The following is a 24,874-nucleotide window of genomic DNA, read 5'->3' as shown; positions in this document are numbered from 1 at the left end:
AGCACAAAGAAGCTTTAATAGGAAATTCTAACAAAAAGTTTCACTTGAAATATTTTATTCTGAGCCCACCAACACACCGCCAACGTGGATCACCCCAACAACAGTGTGTGAGAGTGTTACAGATGTCCAGCAGGAAGGAGGACAGAGGGGGAGGAGTAGACAGAAACATAAATGCCAAGATATGTTTATTGAACTTATTTACATGAAGTAAAAAAAAAAAACTCTTACAAAGTCATGGGATGTTTGAAGGAATGCTTCAACACGTCAAAGTGCCTCTTTTTCAGATTGTCTTTCATCCAACAAGAACATTTGTTTTGACTTCCTGAAGTGCTGGGGGACAGAACGCATCAAGATGGCTGCTTAGAGCATCTTTACTCATCGTGCCTGCACACTTAAAAAAAAATCTATTGCACCAAAGATTAAATACAAAAAAAACAATGTCAATCTGACTTGCAAAGCCATTGTCAGTGTCCATAATTTTAAATTATATTATTATATTAAGATAATTTCACGTTCATGTTCACCATGTTTTCATCCGTCACTCCACGACCTCTGACTTCATTGTAAAGAATAAAACAGATAATACTGTCCAGGCAACAGCTGCAGCTGGAATGCATCGAATAAAAAGGTACAAAAAGACAAATAAACACAAAAGAGAAGGTTAATGATCAATAACTTACATGAAAACACAGCTTTACACAGCCGTCCCTGTCCTTCACTGACAACATGCTGTTCATGTTCAGTCCACCAGATGGCTCTGGTTGTCTACATGTAAAACCTGTAGAGAGGTTCAGTTCTTACTGGCCATCAGAGAGAGACAGTGATTAAGACTTATTCACAGAAGGCACACGGTTCAGAGACAGAGTTCAATTCCACTTCTTCTTCGTGCCGTTCAAAAAAACGTCTTCATATTTTAGCTGACACCACTTCTGTAACAGTGCTAGGTTAAGATTAGCTTAGCTTAAAGACTGTGACCAATGGTCCTGACCCCACAGGCTGTCAGGTTTGGACTCATCTGAGCCTTGTTTCCAGTCTTTCTGACAAGCTAAGCTAAGCTAACCTCCACCTTGCATCAAACGCCTGGAACCTCATGAACATAAAGTTCGGCTCATCTGCTTTGTTGTGTGTGTGTGTGTGTGTGTTAACTCCCTCAGCGCCGAGTCTTCATGTCTTCTTGCTGTTTGAGTTTTGCTGTTGCTTCTGTTTACGCAGGTGAGCCTCGATCTCCTGCCTGAAGAAGAGCATCCCCAGCTGGCCGTGCGAGGCCTCGTTCATGGCCTTGGACTGCATGCACATGCGGTACTGGTCCGGTGGGAGCTCGTCGGCGCAGTGCTTGGTGTGCCACAGGTGGAACAGGCCTCGTGACGGGGCTCGCACCACCAGGAGGTTGCTGTGGAGGTACTTCCTGTAGAGGTGGACGTCCTCGCCTCCCCAGCCTTTGATGTCGATGTCGAAACCTCCTAAGAAGAGCGAAACCAGGGCAACTGAACATGTTAAACTGAACATTTAAATGATGTTTGTACACAAACAATTTTCAAAGCCATTTCTGCTCACTTCGTCCTGAAGGCTGCTGATCATGAGGCCTGATTAGAGGCTGCAGCGTGTGATCACAATCACTGCCTGGTTTGGTTTTTCTTGAGAAGGACAGTAAGGGCTGATACTGTGTACTACAAACCAGTGAGGCATGTGTTAGCCTGTTCTGTTCTGTGTCCTTCTGCAGTTTTATTTTGATTAAGCTGCCGGCTTTCCTTCTTTAAGACATCTGGGCAGAGCATCAGAATGTTTTTTTTGTTTGTAAAAAACATATTTCAGGTGTAATTTAACATTTTAACGATACACATAATCTTTCTCTTGAGGGGGTGAAAACACGGATTGTTACCACTCTTACATTTGCACAGTAAAACTGAAGCTTTGTCTACCTGAAAGATGTGGAGCGTCTTTAAGCTAGCACCTTGGACTGCAGCCACCGGTCACTTACAGCTGTCCTCATGCATGTAGCAGGCTGTAAACATGGTCTTTTTATGCTGTAAAGTTGGATATTTGCAGCTTTTTTTTGCACTTCAAGTCGCCTCTCTGAGTATAATGGCTTCTGTCAGCTTTTGACAATGCTAGGCTAGCTGATGTACCCTGATCCATGTAGCTAAGCTAAGCTAAGCTAATAATGTGTGCTGGCTGGAGCTCTGACAATCAAGAGGTCAACATTTTTACATATGTCTCAAACTACTCCTTTGAAAGCGGACGTGTGGCCCTCTTGCTGCTCTGGGTGTGTTTCACTGTGGCACAGTCAAGTGAGAATATTTGCATGCTGTGTGTGTGTGTTTCAGTCCTAAACAATAAAACACTCTGAGTTCAACTGGAGCCTCTAAATGATTCCACTTTGGAGGGAAACTGAGTTGATGTAAATCTGCCCAAAGAGCCAATACTCCTCGTCTAATATACAGACGGAGCGGGGCGATGAGATATGCTAATGCCTGGTGCCGCTCAGAGCTGCTCCATGCAGAGTGATATCATAAAATTCCCTCCCTGTTAAGAAAAGTAATGCAATACGGACTCATTTGTGTTCTCATGTTTTTCATGTCCATTAAGCCGTGGCCCCATTAGCATAGCACTGTGCATTTTTCTGCAGCCATTCAGGAAGTTATGTAACACTCATAATCAACCCCCAAGAGTAACCGCTGTGGAATTCCTGCACTGATAAGATGGCTATCACTGTGGTGAACGTTTCTGTGACAGTTTACCGATGTTGATGAAGTCGGACCTGTACTGGCAGGTCATGCCAAAACCGAAATCCCTCCAGAAGCCCGTATCTTTCTTGATCACCTACAGAGAGGAGGAGAACATTCTCATTTCAACACACACACACACACAGGGATACGTTTGTAGACTTTTAGCAGCTGGAGAGGAGAAATATTTCTGAACCTCTCAGCAATGTAGCGCCCACACTGAGCGCGGTATTTTCCACAAGTGGCTCGACAGGGTTGGGAATAAAAGGCAAAGATGGATTTAATAAGTTTGTGTGTTACCAGCTGCTGCTCCACAGGTGGGATGTGCTCAGGGCTTCCGTAGATGAGAGTAGGGTTGTACTGGCTGAACAGCACTGGGTAGAACACCTTTTTACCTGAGCGGAGGAGGCAGAGCAACGACGTGTGTTATCATTCAATCTGGAAATACATACTTAGACTTAGTCACATCTATGATCAGGAACATCTCAGGTTCTAAGACCCTGTTCAGACTTGTCTAATAATTCCACTCCAACGCAAATTGGTTTCAATCTGGCTAGGTTCACCACTGTTCACACTGGGGAACAAAATCTGGCTAAAGCGGGATTCGGGCCTATCCAGATGTTTTTTTTCTGAGTGTGAACACCTCGAATCCGGCAGTATCCAGTTTGATTTCAATCCGGCTAGATCCACCGACGAGAGGTGAACGGACTCTGTATATTACGAGGCGCCCCCTAGTGGTTTGGAGGACAGTAAACACGCTGGATGAAGCCGGATTGAGTGCTAGCCAGATTTGAAAATAGGTCTGAACGCATCCAGCTAAGGCTGTCTGGGCTCAATCCTACTCTAGCTGGATTGACTTTCTCCAGTGTGAACGGGGCCAAGGTGGGTTGAGCTGGATTTGCTGAAATCTGCCTACAGTTTGAAAGCGCTAGCGAACTCGGCTAGCGCCGTCATACTTCACGGGGACAGTATCTGGATCGCGTACAAAACCCTTTGCCTGGAATCTATTTTCAACATGGCTACAAAGGAATGAACTGCATTCTGGACCACGGAGGACTCCGAAAGAACAAATGAAACAAAAGAAACCACATGATGCACCCTGTCTGATGCAACACCTGGCAGTTTGGAGGACAGCAAGACGCCGGATTGAGTCAGACTGAGCCGGATTGAGCGTGGATACGTGATAAAGCTGATTTGAAAATAGGTCTGAATGTATCTTAAAAGCAAACCAGATTCAAACCAGATCGACTTTCCCCGATCTGAACGGAGTCTAAATCACCCGACAGACGTGGCCCCGCTCTAAACAAGCCCTTTATGTAATTTTTCCAGACTTCAGCATCAGATTACACTTGAACATCTATTATAATTTAGATTTATACACGTGTGTGTAAATAAGTTTCAAATCCTGATTTATTTTGAAAGGGTTTCGGTGTTTGTGTCTCACCGGGTTGCGTGTTGAGTCGGCAGGTGTTGAGGAAGTCCGCAGTGAAGTAGATGTCCACGTCACAGAAGAACAGCAGCACGTTGCCTCCCTTCCAGGCTCGGGCGCCGACGTCCAGCCCGCGGCCACGAGAGAACTCCTCATCCAGCTGCAGCAGAGTGTAGTTCCTGAAGTTTGCCTCCCTGCAGGCACACAAAGAATTGATCCATGTGTATGTAAACGCAGACTTTATATAGGATAAACCGAGCTGATTCATTTCTCTGGCTGAACTTGCACTTGTTAATTTGCATTTATATTTAAACATTTCTGGCAATTTAACTGTTAAACAGTTTGGGAATATGCAGCACTAAATAATATAAATCTGGCTCCTGTACATCTTAAACCTACTCATTAATTCTAATCCTCAGCTTAAATAATTAAGATTAAAAATTATAGCCATACAAATATTCTTCTAAATGTTCACATCATTTTGATTTAAAATGAAAGATTAAAGCTCCCTCCATCACTGATGTTTTTGGTGCAATTAAAGGGGAAACAGCTGGATCCAGATGTACACAGCTGCGGCCAGAACAATTCACAACTACTGCTGACTAATTCTATCCTTGTGCATGAGCGCACACAGACCGCGACTCGTGCACAGGGATTCTCACACAGGTCGAGGGAAAAAACGGTTCACACACGTCTCCGTCCGAAACAGAACAAACAGGATCCTCCTCCGTTCATGAGGTTTCTGGTAAACACGACACATGGAAACCAGCAGCCAGGCGGCAGGTAGACAGGAGGAAACCAGAGGAGGACCAGACCGTGAATCATATTATCCGGAGCCCTGGTGGAACCCTTGTGATTATTAGGAGTTGAAAAATGGCTCCACAGCGCCCTCTAACGCGTAGCCCCTGTGACTGGTTTGACGTAGGATTATCAGTACACAGGTGTATCACCTCAAGACGCACAAAAAAGTCTCTTGGACCCCCCCTCCAGACCCAACAGGAAGTCCGCCATTTTGAATTTTTCTGGTCAAAATCTCTGGCAATTTTGCACCCTCCTACAAAACCTTTCGTGCCCGACATACTTCATCCAGTTGATCTGAAGAACCCTGTGTCTACTCATGATACAACAGGTAATAGCGGGGGACTCTGATCATACATGTGAAGTTTGGGACAGATCAGACAGTGAACACAGAAGTTATAGCAACTTCCTGTTTTGTGTGAAATCGCCAAACTTTGAAGCCACACCCCCTGCCACACTGTAATACCTTTGAAATGCATTTTGGGGCTCTGATCTGCCCCAAACTTCACATGTATGATCAGAGTCCCCCGCTCTCTTAAACATACATAAAGTGCACAGTGATGTGAAGTAGTAGTCGCGTGCGACGGCCCTGTGACGCTGCTTGCAGCTTTGATTCATGTGTGCGTGTCTAAAAGGCCCCTCCTATAAATAGGACACAATGAAATCCTGAGAAACATAAACACAACACCGAGCATCTTATTTGTCTGAATCAGAACTACAAGCCTCCAGTGGGCCAATAAAAACATGACCTGTCCATGTGTGTGTGTGTGTGTGTGTGTTATTCACAGTCTCCAAGTCTGTCTGCTGGTTATGAATCCAAACAGTCTGTTTCACTGAAGACCCACCTGCTGGCACTAAACTGTCCACAGATGGCAAAGAACAATGGCTGTTTCTCTTTAACAGTGTTAAGCCCGGCTACGTACAGCTATGTGTCCATTGCACTGTAATGGGGCTGCAGGAAGAAGCCCATTAGGTGGAGAAAACTGTAACTGTAACACATAAGCAGCGTCTCAGTGAGTAAACAAGGCCACGTATGTTTATTCCTGCTTTCTCTTTTAAATGAATGTATAGTTTATTATGTGGATATGCTCATTAGAATGAGAGGACTGATACCATGCGTGTAATTCGAAGCAGCTGGTTAGCTTAGTTTAGCAGAAAGACTAGAAAAGATCCTATAATGGCTCATTAATTATCACTGCACTGGTTTATTTTTAATGAAACAAATGACTTTTATAATATTTCAGGCCGTTTTTGGTCATTTGTTTCTTCATAGAGCCAAGCTAAGCTAAGCTAAGCTAAGCTAAGCTAAACGGAGTGATTAATACAAATGTCTAATTTCTTCCAGGTTCAGGTGTTTTTTGAAATTAACACAGAAAAGCTAAACAATCTTTATTTATTTAGCCTCTTATAGTCTTTTTTTAAGTAGCAAGCAACCAGTTTTTATGCTAAGCTATGCTAACCTCTTCCTGAGACATGCAGTCATTTTTGTTCCTGATTTTGTATCATATAACTAATTTCTACAGAATAACATCATATTTACCTCTGATAAATGCAAGTTAGGTGTGTTTGTGTGTCCATAAATATGAACCCAGGCGTTGGTGTTGTGCATCAAGTGGAAAAGTCCACCTAATCTCCTTGTTTTCTAAAATCCGTATTTATATCCAGCTCTTCACCCACAGGCGTCAGGCCCCCATACACGGCCTAAAATAGTCCATTTGTTGACTGTAGGCGTGATGGTTGGTACCTATAGTGAGCAGCTAAATTGTTGAAATTGTGTCAGAGGGAGAACGATGCTGTTGTGTCTCAGCAGCAGGTCTGATCCTGTTAGTTCTGCTCAGTCAGTTCAGGGGGGAGGAGGAAGGCTGACTGCAAACATACTGAATACTGTGGTGACTGTAATCTTCTAATGCGTGGAAGTACTCGGCCTTCTTTTCATTTTTATGACACACCAGATAGGTGGCCTGCTTTAGTCATAGCACCGCGGCTCTTTGGTCTAATCGGAAATATGAACCAGCTGTTGGAGGCGCTGAGCATTCAGGGTCTCCAAAGGATGAACCCAACGGACTTTGATGACCCCATACTGCTTCTATAGAACCACCACCAGACCGCCTGGATTGGTTTTCTCTGTGCTTGTTGCGTTGCTGAAGGGATTCCATTGACACTGTATCATATGGGTGGAAGGGTCCCTGAGTCTCTGTGGGAGGCTCAGACCGTCGCCATGTTGGCAGCATCACAGTCTGCCTAAACTCCGAATACAGGCAAAGAGATGGAGCAAGAGAGTGGATCTAGGGCCGGAAGCAGGAAGGATTGACTAGTTTTTAGAGGCACCCCCTAGAGGCTGCGGGATGAACTGCAATTTTTGACACTTTGTTTCTAAGGGCCCTGGAGGTTGCTGCTCGTTCTGAAGTGGCTGTAGCACTGTGACAGACAGGAGACCAGTTCCAGAGTGTACCCTGTCTCCTGCCTATTGACAGCTGGGATAAGCTCCAGTCCGCCTATGCCCTGCTTCCATTTACTCATTAGTCTCAATATTTTCTGATGCAGCACTGGCACTGCCGTCTTCTACCTTTCTGCCTCCAATGAATTTGAAATGACTCATATTTCACATTTAGCTGTCACCTGCTGTCTGCAGCTTACAGAACCAGAGTATCCTCTGTGGACAAATATGCAGCAGAAGAATCACAGTGAGCTGGGCAATCAGCAGCGAGAGGTAAGAGCAAGCTATAAAAAAAAAATGTAGACCCGTTGTGATCGCTCGCATTGTTGAGCCCTCAGGCCACACAAGTTAATGACACAGAGTAATTTGCAGAATGGGTCTGTATTAGCGCCCGGTCTCTTCAGAATTATTATTGGACAGCTTTCAAACTCATCACTGTATCCACTCATAATCTTCTCTCACTTCCTCTGAGCTGTCAGGGACCTGTCTCTGAACTGAATGACATGAAGAACGGCAAGCAGCGGCAAGAGGACGGCGTGAAAGAAGTTGTAGCTGAAGGGGCGACGGAGTGATCTCATCCTTTTTTTTTCTGTCCAATTTCCTGTGCAATCCTTGTTGACAGCGTTGGAATTGTTTTCTCCCCACTTAGCTCGGCCCTCTTGTCTTATCTTTACACCTCTCTCACTGTTTACCCGTGCGCCTTGAAACACAGCAATTATTCATATGTATCGACTGGTATCTCCTCAGAACAGACGTGTCATTCTTCTCCCTCCTTCACTCCTCTCCACAGTATCTGTTACTCCTCCTCTTTATCTCACGTTGTCATTATCCATGAGCATGTTAAGGCTCAGAAGCGTACATGCCCTCTGATGGTTTGAATCGGTCGCTACTTTGAAGTGCGGATGTGTAAGTGATCTATCTGAGAAGCAGCTACTTTAAACGACATCCCTGGTGTCTGGAAGACAGCGTGAAGACCGAGGCTCTGATTTTTATGGAGCTGTGCTTTCTGTTCTCTTTGTTTTGGCAGAACTGGTTCAGCCTCCGATATGTTCCAAAATAATTATGCCCTGCGGCAACAAACCCTCTGTAGGGCTATATAAGGGTTAAAAAACTGGTAGAGACGAAGGACAAGTTAGACTCAAGTGTCTGTATACTGGCTGTTGGCAGTCATGTAAATGCTTCTTAAAGGAATTTGGTGTCTAAAAGAAGGGGGTGCGACTGCAGTGTGGCTTAAAAAACAAAAAAGTGGAGGTTGTTTGTGGGCAGACACAAACCTAACCAAGTTTGTGGAGGTTTACACTCCAACACTGCAAACTGTGAGTGTGTGTGTGTGTATTTGATCTTCATCTTGAATAGCAGCACTTTAGGCTTCACATCCTCAAATCAGGTTTGATGTTTACATGTTTGTATGTAAATCTCAGACTATATTATGCATCTAATTAACCATGCTAGAATTCAGCACAGTTATATTCAGGTTGTTTTTTACAGCTGATGTAGAAGATTAAATGGTTAAATATTGATACCATGTGGCATCTCTCTCTGAAAACTCTTTGGAGTTCAGAGGGTTAACTTTGGGATATAGTCTCATGTGTTGGGCTTCTATCACATCACCACTCTTGGCACAATGAGACTAAGACCCTGTTCACACTGGGGAAATCTATCCGGCTAGAGCAGAATTCGGGCCGTATCTAGATATATCCGGATTGATTTCAATGCACCTCTCGGAGGTGGATCTAGCCTGATTGTCTGACATCTGCCTCAGGTCCGAACGCAAATGCGACTAGTGAATCCAGCTAGCAATGCCATACTTCCGGGTTCACAGGTCATGTACAAAAGTCGTATGTAAACTCTACAGAGGAATAAACTGCTTTTTGAACCAAAAAAAATCAAAAGGACGAGCGACACGGGACAAAAAAAAAAAAACGCATGGCGCATGCGGGCACGTGGTCCTACCGTGGCCTCAACGGACTCTGTATATTACGAGGAGCCATCTGCTGGTTTGGAGGACAACAAACAAGCCGGGTTAAACTGGACTGAGCGTGGACACGCATGTGCGATAGCCAGATCTGAAAATAGGTCTGAACGTATCCAGCTTAATCTGGATTCAATCCTACTGTAGCTGGATTGACTTTCTCCAGTGTGAACGGGGCCTAGTAGGCGCACACATTAATAATCTCATTAAATCGATAGATAACTGTACAAAATTTTGGTTGCACCTACACATGCATGCAGTTTGTAGTTGTGTATTCTATGTGTGCGTGTCTTGGCTCTCAGATAATGGAACCAAAGGGAGTTATCTCCCAGTGATGATCCACTTTCAACTGGACTACACTTTAAAAGCTAGATAAAAGAAAAAAAGTACAGAGTACAGTGTTGATTACAGGCACAGATTCTCACCCAGATACGCTGCTGCTACATACCCACCGAACGCATTGTTAGTCTGTGAGGAGAATACAAAAAAGAGAGAGAGAGAGAGAAAGGGTTCAAAGCAGAACAGTCGCTCTGAGAAAAAAAAAAAAAATACAGGACCCTGCACTTTATTCAACGCCCTGCTTTCAGTGATCATGATTTCAGTCCAGCCCCAACCGGCAACTGTACCCAAATCAATAAAGTTGTCTTGCATGTGTTTTTGTTCCTTCCTCCTACATTCACAGGTTCTGAATCTGCCTTGATTACACTTTATGAGACACGTCACTCGAGCGCTGCCTTTTTATCTTTACAGTTTCTTCTTAACACGCACGAGACAAAAGAGACTCTGTGTGATACTGGAGATAGTCCGACTGTTTAAAGGCCGCACAAAAAGAAGAAAAAAAAAAAGAAAAGAACGAAAAAAAACCTTCGGGACTGAGAAATCGACAAGCGTCACCATAGCAACCCCCCTTCAGGGAATCTGTAGCTCGATCCTCAAGAGGATCTGAGTCCCGGATCAGCTATCAGCGTTCGTCTCCATAGAGGTGTGGGTGTGGAGGTCTGTGTTTGGAGAGGGCAGCGCGAGTCAGGGATGATCACAGGCCTCTTGTAATTTATCTGTGTTGGCTGGTAGTGCTCAGCTCCTCGGCATGGGTGGCACACTGCTCCATTATTCATCGGACAGATGACTGGCTGTGGCAGGACGCCGAGCCGGGAGATGTGTGTGTGTTTTTTTTTTTTTGTGTGAGAGGGGAGACAGATTATAAAGAGGAGTGAAGAGGAGAGAGATGTGGCTGCAGCAGATTTCATTACTTAAATTGGTTTCTGAGTTCTGAGTTCAGCCTCTAAAATCCAAGGATCTGATGTTGGCCACAGCTTGAACCCACCTGGATGTGTTCTCCAGAGTGCTGCGGACTTCACTCATCTGCTCCTTCCCAAAATACACCACCGTCAGATGGACCCGGCCGTCCTGACGCACACAGACTTCCCTGTATGTACACAAACACACAAAGGAAGGGACATTATAGATGAAAGGGTTTGTTCAAACTGAGCAGGAAGGAATAGCAGCAGGCCTTTACAAACAAGGGTCTTGGTTTATTGAAGATGTATTCTCGTATTCCTGATGATGTCATCATTCCTCTACAGAGTCAGGTGTTTTCTAAATCTCAGCTCATTCTCCCCTCTTCATTCTGATACACAGATGAAGCCTGCAAGCGAGGAACAGGAGAGGCCAGGTGGAGCTGCCTGGAGGCTCTTTGATGGAGATATGTGCCACACGTGCTGCAGATTATTCATCTCTCCCACAGGACACACACACACACTTGTCATGGTTCTTCCCCACAAGCAAACACACATAAAACTCAAGTAGATGAGCACAAGATGCTTTAAAAATGAAATACGTGCAGAGGATACTAGTTATGGGTAACTAGAGTAGTTATGGGTAATACAATTTTTACTGTCATTACAGATGCTGCTGTATGAAAGGCTCTCTCTAAATGCTTGCATTATTAGGAGTGAATTGGAGTAAATTGATTTTTAGCGGGGGTCTGATGAGGCGATTATTAATAAAAAATATTTTTTTATTATAAAATCAGAAAATGAATTTCATTTTATCCACAGTGTGCATGATATGCAGTCTGTTTGTGTGAGTTCACATTTTATCTCTACATCCTGCATGTTATGTTCCGGCAAATAAAGTACGTATAACACAGAGTTATTCAATGTTATCACCGTTAAACACACACACACACACACACACACAGTTTTCCCTCTTTTAATATGGATGAGGGTAAAGTGTTTGCTCAGCGACTCGCCAAGTCTTTCAAGTAAGTACACTTCTTGCCATGCTGTATATCAACTACTGCTGGTCTGCCCGGGGGGGGCATTTTAATGGGCTGCAATACCGCTCCTAAGCAGGATTTACCATGTAAAAAGAGCTGTGATAAGCAGCAGTGGCAGCACAATAAATCACAGACATTAAGGAGGACATTTCTTCAACTGATGGTGATGGACTGCAGAGCTGAAACAAGCGCCTTTTGCTGTTAGCTGATGAGCTTTGACACAATATAAATGTGGATTTTAGCAAAAATGGCTGCAGTTATTCGTTTTGTTTGCACCTTTCAGACCTCCCCTTTAGGAGACAGAGAGAGTTTTCCAACACCTTTTTATTAAAAGTCTGTCATAATTCTGTCTCATAGCACACACTACCTGAGCAACCGAGCATATTTTTCTCTCCCAGATTTGTTCATATTCTGATTATGCCTACCAGCAAGAAAATAAATTAACTGATAACACAACATATGTTGTTTCCAAATGTTAATTACATGTTCAAAAAAAGAAAAAGAAAACAGAAAAAGCCTCTCTGATGTTAATTTTATATCCTCTAATCTCCCCCGCTCCTTGTCACCGTCTGCTTGATCCCCAATTAAAATGGGAAAATGGGTTTGAACAACACTGAGTATCACATTTTCCTGAATTAGTTTCGTGCGGTGAAGAGAATGGTCATGAATAATTTAGTGTGATGCTTGGGTTTATGTCAGATTGTAGAGTTGTAGAGAGAATTTGAGACATAGTTTGTTCTCACCTAAAGTTGTGCATGAACTGTTTGAACTTGTCTGTGCGTCTGGACAGCGGGACGATGATGTTGATCGGGATGTTGGCCGTGTCCACCCTCTCGTTTTTCACCTTCATGAGCGGTCCAAAGGGGCGGAAGAGAACCAGCCGTCTGAATTCATTGCTCGACTCTCCTCTGAAGGTCAGCTCGTACAGCGTCCCTTTGTCCCTCTCTGTACGAGTGATACCTGACAGGTGAGACACACATACATGAACTGATGACTAAACACACTTAGATACACAGACGGTGCTTATGTTTCCTTCTTGAGCCTGATGGGAAGTGTATTTAGCACAATCGCTCAAGGGACAAGCTGCCATTTTTGAGGAGGATCCTGAGAGATTTCTTCAGCAATTTATTACCCTGGATGAGTGTCTACTTATAGCCAAAAACAAATAACAATCAAAACTGTGGAAACATCTCCAGTCTCCAGCTCCCTGTAGGCACCATGATGGCCTCCTTCCTCTGGGTCTTTTGCCCCAGCGTATAGAGAAAGTTCCCTAAGTGTCTCCTTTCTTTATCTGCTCGCCTGGCTGGTTGTTTACGATAATCAGTTTTGGAAATCAGATTTATGTTTTCTGTTTTCCCTTGCCGCAGTGACCTTGTTTTTCTTGTGTCCTTGTGTTTAAACCACAGATTTCTGTGTTGTCCCACAGTTTTTAAACTCAAATGTATCCAAAAACACCGATCATCATCACTTCTTTGTCATCGATTCTCTGTGGTTTGTGTAGTGTGGGAAAAGAAAGAGGACACGTGAGGCCAAGTGAGACATTGTCCATCTACTCTTCTGCTGCGGCTGGGCCAAGAGCCATAAATGCCTATACACAACTAGCACACAGACACACACACAGACACTAAAAGAGAAGCTATTCTGGTCATCCAGACCAATTTTCTAGTTGCAGTCCTGACGTCAGCTGTTTCCCCCAGAGAGAAGTTGTTTCCCAATTATGCTGCCATTACTAAGATGATTGCAAACGGACCCAGCGATGTTGGAGAGGGAAGTAAAAGAGATGCAGAGAGGAATGGAGAGTGTGAGCACTCTACATGAGGGCATATGGTCTTCAAAGGGAGCTGAGAGACAGAAACAGAGCAGACAGACTGACAGATGGAAGAGTCAGAAGATGATGGATGAAAAGAAGACGAGTGAGAACAGAGGGATTTCTGTGGGCGAAGATTCACAGCCTGATAGCAGCTTGAATTAAAGCCTTCCTGCTAAACTTGGCTAGCTTCCTCTAATGGGGAGGCCTTTTTTCCCCAGAGGAATCCAATAAGCATTCATTAAGTAAATATGCTGAACAATTTCACCTAAAAGCACTCACTTCCTGTCTCTGTCTTCCTCCCTGACTGTCTCAGCTCGGTGGCCGGTGAGCTCTTTGAGCATACCTCCAGTGTTTGTGTGCAGTTTCAGCTCACTAGCCTGCTAATGCAGCCCTGAAGATGAATTTTGTCAGTCTGGCCATCTTGGCTGCCTTTTGCTTGGACAAAACATTGTTTGTTCATGATTTTCTTAAAATCGATGTCTAAGTCCATTAAGGAGGATTAAGTGCAAAATAAGAGTAGGAGGAAGCTGCTGTTTTATTAAATGAAGGCTGCACTCTCCCACCATGTTAGCTGCGGGAGCTGCGGGAGAATTTATGTGAATACACACTAATGTATGCACATCTATTAAGATCACAGTCACATAAACACACTGGCAGAGACCACACACACACTCATACACATGCAAGAGGCCCTGTATAGTGACCTATGGCTCATTTCCTCCGAGCCAGGTGCCCCTATTACTCACTTTTAAACCTCTACCCACTCTCATACTGAAGATCGTGACCTTCAAAGAGCACACACTCGCACACACACACTCCCACACATTCACACTCACTCACACACACTGAAATACTTTGTTTGAAGAGATGCTCCACTGTGAATGAGGAGCAGCTGTGTTCATTTCCTGAGGCTATGATCAGAGCTGAGCAGAACACACCAGGAGGATATCCTGGTTGTAGCTGTACACAACACACTCATATTCTTGACCTTCCAGGGATTCATGTATGAAAGAAGAGTAGCAGACGAAAGCATCCTAAAGTGAAAAAAGCCATCTATTTTACAATATCAGGGCTCTAGAGTGCGACCATTATGGTCGCACATGCGACCTAATTTCTCAATGCTGCAACCAAAAAAATATCAGAAGTCGCACCTGTGCGCCCAGCTGTTACAGGGAGATACATTATCCGTGACTCTTAAACGTGTCCATGTGGAGGATTTGTTGCTACTATGCTGGTTTTGCTAATTTGCTGTTGACCCCAATGAGTGACGATAACGAGCCGGTAATGTTCAGGGAGGGGGCGTGACGTGCTCGTAGCATTATAACAGACTGACCAACAGGTCTGAGGACAGTGTTATCTGATCTGTGTGGTTCCATCCATGAAGGCCGAGTCACTCTGACTGACAGCAGTCAGCTGGTTTTAAGGAGTTATAGAACATGGTTACATGACAAACACCCATTTAAAAAGTATTGTTATTATCCGGCTATAGCGGACCATTGTCTGCCAATATGATATCTGCATACAGCTAAAACTGTAACAGACAGAATGAAAAGTCTGTCAGCTGGAGCTCAGCTTTAGAAAGAGAGGAGATACTGGAGAAACTGAGGCAGAGAGGTGAGGAAGATGAGAGAAGAGATACTGTAGCTGCATTAGAAACGTGTTGAAGAAAACAAAATATATCTCAATCACAGCTATTCAATAAATAATGGTGTATATAATTTAAATCATTTTTAAATTCAAAAACTGCAGTAAGTGTGATGTGGTGCACCTAAATATTGTGCTGGTACACCTAAGAAAAAAAGTTAGGCGCACCACTGCAACCACTGCAAAAAGTTAATCTAGAGCCCTGGATATCTAACTATACTATTTCATTACAGATATTACTAGCATCTGGTGGTGACAGTACCACAACACACATATCCCATCTAAATCCAGTCTGGGTTCACATCCTTAGATTTATCCAACAAAACCACTGGGCTTCAGCAGAATGTTACATCTAGCACTATAACATTTATAATAAACATATTTCTAACCTTCTATGAAGTCAGATGGAGTGTAGACTTTGCTTGTTAGAGTCTTGTCGGCGGCCTTGCCGTCCTGTTGTGATGCAGGTGTGTTGAGGGTGTGTAGAGCCGTCTCCAGCACCTCCCCCAGCTCCTCTCTTTTGTCCTTCCTCACAGGCTTCTCCTCAGGGTGACGTGTCAGGCCCATCTCCAGCTGGTAGACCCTCTGCAGGGTGAAGCTCTCGAACGGCACCACAGCATATTCGCTGGGTAACCTGGTGCCGGCTGTCACCTCAGCCTTTGACAGCTGGGCCTTTAGGAAGTCCTGGAGGTCTGCCTGCTGGCTCTTGGCTCCCTGAGCTTCTCCAAGACCACCTCCCTGTGATCCAGCACCCCCTTCCTGCAGCTCTGCTGGGCCGCCAGGAGCTCTTTTCAGGCTCTCTTGCACTCCTTTTAGCTGCTGGCTACGCTCCTGCAAAGCCTCCTTAAGCTGAGCTATCTGCTTCTTCAATGAAGAGATATGGAGGCGGTGCTGCTCCTCGCGCTCTTGAAGGAGTACCTGGTAAGAGTGGACACCAGGTGGGCCACCGCTTTGTGCCGGCCCAGCTCCGACTCCTCCTGTCCCACCTGCTCCAATACCCGGCCCTGTACCCCCAAGGCTGGGGTGGTTGGGCCCAGCACGGGGTAAAACGTGACTCAGTGGAGGGTCATCAGAGTGCGGGGGGCTACAGGTCATCACGTAGAGCAGGGACAGGGAGCAGCAGAGGAGCACTAGCAGGCCCCCGATGCGGGACACCCAGGCTAGTAGTCCACGCCGCAACATGGCTGCAAGTAGCATCAAACACACTCACTCACGCAGAAATATCATGTAACCTCACACACTCCAGCCTCAATGATAAGAGTCCATTTGTGATTCTGTTCCATCACACAGTGAGGAGGCGAGCTACTTATCAGTGTGAGGTCATTTAATTTGAATTAGGTCATTGCCTCTCAACTGCCCACGACCGTAACGTGTTCTGTCATTGGCCAAATAAATGGATGGGAGTCAGAAGCTTGGAAAAAACACTTTCTGCCTCTCTGTTGGTCCAATTAGCTCCATGGTCTGTTCCAGACGATCTTACATCATCTGTCACTCATATGTGACTCATCTGTTTGCATGAGCTCCGACTCTGTCAGTTCACATTGTCCTCCTCCTTTTCGCTCCGTCTGTGTCTTGGAATATTCAACCACATGTGCCCGATACACAGAGACAGAAAAAACGTGACATTTTAATGAGAAAGCAAATCCTCCGTGGTTCTTCTGTGTTGTTTTCCTGACAGAGGAAACAAGAGAGAGACAGAGACAGAGAGTTAGTTTTGTCATTAGAGGGATTACCAGTCTTAACATTTTGTGCAACAAATCAGAAACATGCCAGCCCACTTTGACATGTTAGTTCTGGGGTGCCAACAAAGTTTAACTGCCTTCGCCAAACCAAGCATTCCTTCAGGACTACAGCTCCAGGAAAACAATGTTGTCACTGACGTGTGAGGCAGTGTGCAACAAGGGGGGAGAGGAGATACTGCTGTTACTGTGTCTGTGTGTGTTCACAGTTCACAGAGGAGAGGAACTGGGACACATCCATACATTTATCTATTTATACCTGCAGTGTGTGTAGTGCTAGGGACAAATAAAAATAGACAAATTTGTGTCTATTTATTGAACTCAAAGATAAATTATAAAGGATATTTTAAAACCATTACATGTCACGTCAGGACATAGCAGTCAGGAGCATCAATTACTTTCTGAACAGCACATCGCTGCAACATCTCCCCCTACCTGACAGCAAACATGTATAAATAACCCCTCATAATAGTCTCGCTCTCATTGACCTGTGATTTAAAAGATGATTCTGTGCCTTCCACAGATAAATGGTGAGTAAGGGGTGTGTGTGTGCGCATGTGAGTCCTGAGTATACATATTTGTGGGATGGTGTTCCAGTGTTTGAGTTGCTGCATGTATCTCTAAATGTATCTCTGTGTATCAGTCTTGGTCTTTCTCTGGACTTTGCGCACAGTCAGCTCTTTGACGGCGCTGCCTGAAGCTAATGAAAGGATTAGTATATGGCAGAAGTGAATACTGGACTGTGCTCTAACAGATGGCTGAATCAGGAGAGACGGGGCGTTTCTCCAGCAGGACCTCCACTGCCGGCTGAAGAAATGTTTAAGGAGAGGGTGCTCAGGGAAAAGTGGAAGAGCAAAATGTGGCAGCTTGAAGATTAAGCATCATTCTTTCAATTACAGAAAAATCCTCAGGATGTCATTTATGTCATTTTTATGGAGCCATAAATCCAGTGTGACATTCATGGCACTTCAATCAGTTTCTTTTGGTTGGTTCACAAATGGCCCTCATTAGTTTTGCATCCATGTGAACCTCCTTTTAAAATGGCGACATCACATCTCCCACATGACTTTCTGTGCACAATTAAAGTGATCACAAGCCATTCACACAAATTACAGCATTCACTTAGCTTGGTGCCGACACTGCAAAGGTCAATTTGCCTTTTAATCAGGGACAAATACACTATTTCGCATTTTGAACTACACAAAATCACTGATGATTACAATGGTACAGTGGAAGCAGAGCGACATGCTCATCATAAGTTTATTCTCCAAACCAAAAATGCTCAACATCCTTTGCTCAGCTAACCACCTCATCCTTACAAAACACACATGAGAATTAAATACAGACCATGCAACGATAATGTATATCTATCTGTATCTGACAGTGTTATATTGCTGAAAAACGCTGCTCTGCCAAACACATCACAATCACAACAGCAGTACATATCATCGGCGGCAAAGCGATCAATCCTTGTTGCAGAATTATGGATGAAAGATTTATCTCTGAAAGAGGAGGCTTGGTGTAACTGAGATTTATGAGCACTGGGACTCACAGTCAAACACATCCGAGTCTCACCGGGAATGAATGAGTTGATTCAGGCCCGGTTATTTGACTCCCCCCGTGGGGATAGGCATGGCTGCAGCACAGGAACACCAGCAGCTAAATAATCATGCTGAATTTTATTGGTGTCGGGATGTGTGACGGGCGTTTGCAATTTCCTGTTACCATAGCTACCTTACTTGTGCACACATCATGCTTATCCTTTTGCTGTTTATTGAAATAACATTGTGTTTGATATCTCTGTGCTAACATGCTACAGTAAAATGACGGTTGTGTTAGCATTTTTTCTTAAAGCACCAATGAGCTCAAAGGGGCAACCACCGAGGCAAAGATGATCTTTACCTATTGACCTATTGATCTAGAACCTCTTTGTTGTTATTGCCTTACATTAACCACAATTAAAAACTAAACTTTACCATCACCAAAAACAACTTCAAAACAGGTGGAAACCAAACAGCTCGTGGTGTCATGAGGGCTCAAACACTGGAATTCTAAGACCACGTTCACACTGGGGAAATCAATCCAGCTAGAGTGGGATTCGGGCCCTATCTGGATATATCTGGATAGTTTTTTCTGAGTCTGAACAACGTGAATCCGGATATATATCTGGATTAATTTTAATTCACCTCTCGGAGGTGGATCTACTGCTGGCTGCTAGCAACTCCCTCTAGCGACGTGATACTTCTGGTTCACGGGGACAGTGCCCGGGTCATGTACAAAAGCCGTATGTAAACAACTGTGGAACTACGACAGCTTTGCCCCGAGTTTATTTTCCACAAGGGCTACAGAGGAAAAAAAAAAAAAAAACGCATGACGCATGCGCACATGCGGTCCTACCGTGGCCTGAACGGACTCTGTATATTACAAGGCGCCACCTAGCGGTTTGGAGGACAACAAATTGATCTGGATTCAATCCTACTCTAGCTGACTTTCTCCAGTGTGAACGGTGCCTCAGGGAGTGCCTTCTGTGTTGCCTCCTTGCTCTCTTGATTGGATGACGTCAGGCAATACCATCATATGTTCTGTTAACATCACCTTTTTTCATGAGGATGTGTTGGAGTCAATATGGAGTTTTAAAAAACTGCAGTTTCTTGAATAGCCACTCCAAAAACAGGTGTCTTGATGAGCGTGAGGTGGACATTTTAGCATTAAAGTTGGATTGACTCACTGCACTGCCAAGATCGCGACGGCCAGAGTGACCACTCTGACCTTCAGGAAACCACTGGGCTACATCACGGAAACTTCACCCATCTTCACAGTATCTCTATGGTAACGCCCTCAGATATCTGCCTGCCAGCTCTTCAGCGTTGTTGACCTTGTGAAGCGCCTGTCAGAAGACACTTCAGCCTCTCCACTTTATCAGTAAACTTTGTTGTTGATTGATACTACAGCTTCAAAGAACCAGATGTGTCAGTATTTCCAACGGGACATTGAGAGGACATTACATCATTTGATCCCACAAAGAAGTCCACAACACACTGCTCTAACTTGGTCCAATACAATTATAATAAAGTCCAGTTGAGTCAGTTTCCACTGCAACAAATCTGTAAATGAACCTGATATGAAATTGACCACATTAGTTCCTGTTTTCTCTCTGTGAAGCCGTGACTTCCCTCGTACTCTGCAGCGGCTCCTGATAACAGTTTCCTGGTGTTTTGTCATTTACTGTTCACAGCAGGCAATATCAAAGACCTGAAGGCACAGCACTGCGTTCGACAAAACGAAGCAACGAAACTGACACATCTACATGCAATAAAACTTGGGTTGGTTTGTTTACCGACACGGGTAGAGGATACATTTCCTCCTCCTACTTCCCCAAGATGACATAACAGATAAATGTGTTTTTTACTTGTTTTGTATATTTCATTTTCTGGGCTGGAAATAGAAAACACACAACACAGGGATGAAAGTAGCAGAGGGTCAGGGGGAGATGAAATAAATAATCGGGCTGTCATAAAGAAAATAAGAGATGAGAAAGAGAATGATTTAGTATTCGGTGGCCAGAGATGTTCTCAGCAGCATATGCTTCAGCCTCCAAAGTCACTTCCTCCCATCCTGCTGCAGCTTCCTGCCCACTGGGGGTTTGTGCGTGTGCATGCTTCTGTTTTTTGTTTTTTTTTATATTTGCCTTGAAAATATTCATGTTACCCTCCTAGCACCTGCTTAAAGTGCTTATCTTCTTGGAAATGAGACAGGAAACAGATAGTATTGAATGAAGAGACGAAGCTGCAGGGGCTCAATGTCAGAAAACAGACGGAATGATTTTCTTTTCTGCACAGTCGAAAGTCACACCGCCACAGCAGAAATTACACACCGGTGACAGGTTACCTCTGTTTGTATGCTCCTCTCTGTACTACAGCCCACGCAGTCCGACCTTTAAATGTCTGAGGCAATTGAGAAGCAACCCTGTGACCAACATATCATGACAAATGTAGCTCCTCTGTCCTGCTGTCAGAATGAAAGAGCAGAGTCTTTCTCTGCAGGTATTCAATGCATTTAATAGTCCAGGTCTATACTTGCAGCACACGATGAAGGACGTGAGTGTGACTGTGTCAAAGAGAGTATTTTCAATCTGCAGCACATGAAAGAAGATCTAAATCTTATTGAAAATAGAGTCCAAAAACAGACATTCAATGCAACAAACGGTCCACAAATCCTCTTAAACAAGACTGAGAAGACGCGAGCTGACACCGAAGCTAATTATACCCAGCCTTCAACAGCCACCCTCATAGTCAAATAAACAAAACAATGAATAAAAAGGCAAACTAAAATAAGGACAGTTAAAATCCGAGCAGGTTAAATGTTCTTAAAACTTCTTACAACCACCATGTCTGTTCTCCTCCTTAAACCCCCCCCCCTTGTTGTAACACACAAGTCGAGTGTTACACATGAGCGACAACCCATGGTGAAATAACCACAGGAGACAAGACACAACTGTTGAAATCAAAATACTAATTACTAAATACTAATACTAACTAATATACGACAATTTCTGTTCAATTACAAAATGAAGAAAGTTGGTATTATGAAGACCAACAATCAAGTCTGCAAAGGCAGGAAGTAGTCCAGATGTTTCCACTCAGCAAAGACCAGGAGACAGGGGTTCACGTCCAATTTGTCATGTTATACGTGTTAACACATTTCTAATCTTACTTGGCTACCATGGTGACGAGTAACTTCCTGACTGGAGCATTTTACATGTTATCTTATAGCAACTTATGCATGTACACAAACACTAGGCCTTAATGGTCATAAAATGCTGACGCTGCTTTTCCTTTACTTTAGTTTTATTGTCAAAAAGCACCCACGTTCATGCACAAGTGCATGCATGCATTCATCTTTTAAACAGCACGCCCCCTTTCCAAGTGGCCTCTGTGATCTTAACAAACAGCCTGATACTACAGAACCACAGAGCCGTGCAGGTTTAAACTCTGCTCCGTGCTGTCGCTCTGCAGCATCAGCATTTGTTACAGGTCAAGGATGTTAATGTGTTTATGTGTGCATGTTAGCCCCACTGAATGTCACTGAAGGCCTCTTCTCACACAGCTCTGTCTGAACCTGCCCTCTGGCTATCTCACTGTAAAAATGAGGAATGTCCTCTGGGGAAGAAGAGGAGGAAAGGAGAGGAGGAAGAGAGGGGAGATTAATTAAGATAAATTTTAAAAGTAGGAAAGGAGGCTGATGAAACCATCAACCACATCCACAGACTACTTGAGGGGAACAATTAACTGTGTAGATGGTGAGAGAAGAAAATGAAGAGCAGAGAGAAGTCGGTATAAAGTGAGCATGTGGGGGGGGGGGGGAGGAAGGCGAGAGAAAGGCTCCTTTGATGTCTCTTGTCCCCTCAGGTGATTCTCCCTCCCATTCATTAGGGGCCGGTTTCCCCGGAACCTTCCTGTCGACGTGCCATCTGGAAGGCCCTTAAAAAAAACACTCCTCTACTTCACTACAAGCGTCTTGTGTTAACATACACCATCCACCACTCCTTTACCTCCCTCTCTCTCTCTCCCCCCACCCCTCTCCCTTTCTCTCCAAGAGGGTCCTCAAAGTGTTCCACTTCTTCACAGTTGGGTTAGATTTTATCAGATAAAACTTTAATGGTTCCCATGGGGAAAATGGGTCAATGCGGCAGAGGATGTAGAGTGGCAGAAAAATCTGACAACATTTTTAAGTCAGTCAGTTATCAGGAGCTGCAGCCTGTAGGCAGAGTACAGCCTAATAAAGCACAATAGGTACCTGCACCAACACTGAGTGCACTTTACATCAGCACTACTATGATTTTGTCAGATGCACTGACAAGAGACAGACTTCTGAAGAGACAGGCAATGGAGGGAACCACTTTTCCTCATTTGTGGTCCACACCTCTACAAAATGTATGAAAATAATGATGTCATTTAATCCCAGTGTCACAGTAAAGGTGAAAAAGATGGACCACGACATCAACCCTCTAGTTACTTTTACAAAGAGCTGCTGCTGATCCGCACCTCTCCAGTCCCAAACTGCCAACTGACGATGTAAGGAGCAAGTGAAAAGTGGAAATCTGAGAAGATAAAGAGCCAGATCAGTAATTAAAACGTGCCAAACAAACCAAGTCTAGTAATTAAAGAACTGTATTTTATGTTTTTATGAGCAGATTATATGAATAGTTTTTTACATATCAAATCTAACATCAGTCAAACCAACAGAGAGGTTCTTTAATTTTTACCAATAAAAACTTTATCTGGAAATAATCAATAAAAACAAAAGATTGATCTATCCCATGTGTCAAATATAAACAGAAGCCACCACCCTGTTCTACAGTTTGCTATGTATGTATCCTGGAAGTTGAAATTAGTGAAACCACAGCCTAAATCTTGCAGGGCACAGCTCATCTTTACATAATTATGGTGCAATATAACACTCCCTGTGTCACAAGCTGTTGTTGACAGTGAGTTTAAAAGTGGAGAAACAACAGGAGGACACAACTGAGCTTGACACAAAATAAATAAGTACAGTGTGTCCACGAATCACGTCTGAGCCTTCAATCTACCGAGGAGGAACTGCCACACCGACGTTTCCTCCAGACTGTGCTGAAGCATGTTAGCATAGAAAGGTAAACTGCAGTGCCACTGATCATCCATTTAATTCAACCGACATCAGCTAAACGAGAGAGTATAACATCACGAGAGGCCATTCGTCAATGAGCTGCAGGGACGTTACATCAGCGCCATTAAAATGTCACCAGTTGAATGTCCTGTGAGATAACTGCTATCCGATCTGTGAAACATGAGAATACATGCACAGCATGAGAAAGTGAGACCACACACAGGCACACACTCACACACGCCTACACTCCCAGACATGCATTTAGGACACACATCTCAAATGGGGCAACTTTATCTTCTAGGCACAGGAAGCACATATATGTCATCATGTATCACATCATACTGTTCCTCACCCAAACAGGGTGAAGACGTATATATATATATATATACAATATCACCTCGCTGCACTGTGTGTGTGTGTGTGTGGACACTCTGCAGTGTCCTTCTGTTCTCTGCTTGCTAAACAACATCAAATACCACATAATCTCCAGTTCCAGCCATCCAATATGAGAAAAACATCCCTGCCAGCTTGCAAACCAAATATTTCAGTGTGCTAGGTGCTTGTTAGTGAGTGCACTAAGCAGGATTAGAGCCATTTTTCCCTGATAAAACCTCCAGCTCACTGAGTGTGCTGTGTTGTTGTATATGCAAGTGTTTGAGATGCAGAGGAACACTGTTGAAAAGAAGCCTGCACTTCCACTGAGTGCATGTAATTTCATTATCTTGGTCTTCTCACTAGAAATTATTGTGGGCGTTTTTTTTTTTTTTTTTCCTCCATGTGATTCTGCTTTACCAAAACATCTGAGATTTAATAACATTTACCAATAAGGATAATAAGTTAATATACATGGAAAAAGTGTGTAGACTGTATAGATGAATACAACCTGAGCAGCACTTTATTCTTATTATTAGACAGGGTGTTGCTGTTATTGCATTAATATGTTTATAATGTGCATGATGGGATAATGGGACTTCATTGATTCTGTGTGATTGAGCAGAAAAAGTAAGATACCTCCTAGATGCAGCGCAAACTTCACTTCATATTGATAAGAATGATGACTACACTCACCAGTCACACTATTAAAATTATATTATCACAACAAAGGCTGCCGCTGTAGTTAAGCAGCGTTAAACAAGCCGGGTAACATACCTGGTTGTTCTAGCGGTCTCTGGTTCCGTCCTTCCCCGGAGACGGCTCTGAATGATGCTGCGGACCCGTCCAGCAGCCCTCCGCTGGTCTACAGTAGTCGACTCTTGTCCAGTCCAGGAGCGGCTGTGAGTGTTTGTACCGCGGAGCAGCGTGACTGCAAGCCGGCATAACACCGGAAATAACGACCTACCGCCTTCAAAATAAAACAACAATTAGCCTGAAAAGCTACAACAAAACATTCCGTTTCACT

At 44.0% G+C, this 24,874-nt stretch overlaps 1 protein-coding gene across 4 annotated transcripts in view; it reads right to left on the bottom strand.

The window, feature by feature from the left end:
* Positions 1–24,874, bottom strand: part of csgalnact1a (chondroitin sulfate N-acetylgalactosaminyltransferase 1a) — a 27,506-nt gene extending 2,632 nt beyond the window's left edge. Inside the window, exons 1-9 of one of the 4 annotated variants that reach the window (XR_003671528.1) lie at positions 24,625–24,874; positions 15,481–16,762; positions 12,381–12,597; positions 10,684–10,785; positions 4,168–4,346; positions 3,024–3,118; positions 2,739–2,820; positions 525–1,460; positions 229–404 (exon numbers count right to left, since the gene is read on the bottom strand). Coding sequence is in view for 1 of the 4 variants with exons in the window: in XM_028418651.1 (XP_028274452.1) it covers positions 1,165–1,460; positions 2,739–2,820; positions 3,024–3,118; positions 4,168–4,346; positions 10,684–10,785; positions 12,381–12,597; positions 15,481–16,288 (1,779 nt within the window). In the remaining 3 variants the exon portion in view is untranslated. Of the gene's footprint in view, positions 1–152; positions 1,461–2,738; positions 2,821–3,023; positions 3,119–4,167; positions 4,347–10,683; positions 10,786–12,380; positions 12,598–15,480; positions 16,763–24,624 lie in introns of those variants that run through there. The other 3 variants (XR_003671529.1, XR_003671527.1, XM_028418651.1) reach the window with 3 other exon arrangements.

This window comes from Parambassis ranga, chromosome 12 (assembly GCF_900634625.1).
Source record: "Parambassis ranga chromosome 12, fParRan2.1, whole genome shotgun sequence".
NCBI lineage: Eukaryota > Metazoa > Chordata > Actinopteri > Ambassidae > Parambassis > Parambassis ranga.
This window is presented reverse-complemented; position numbering and strand designations above follow the sequence as displayed.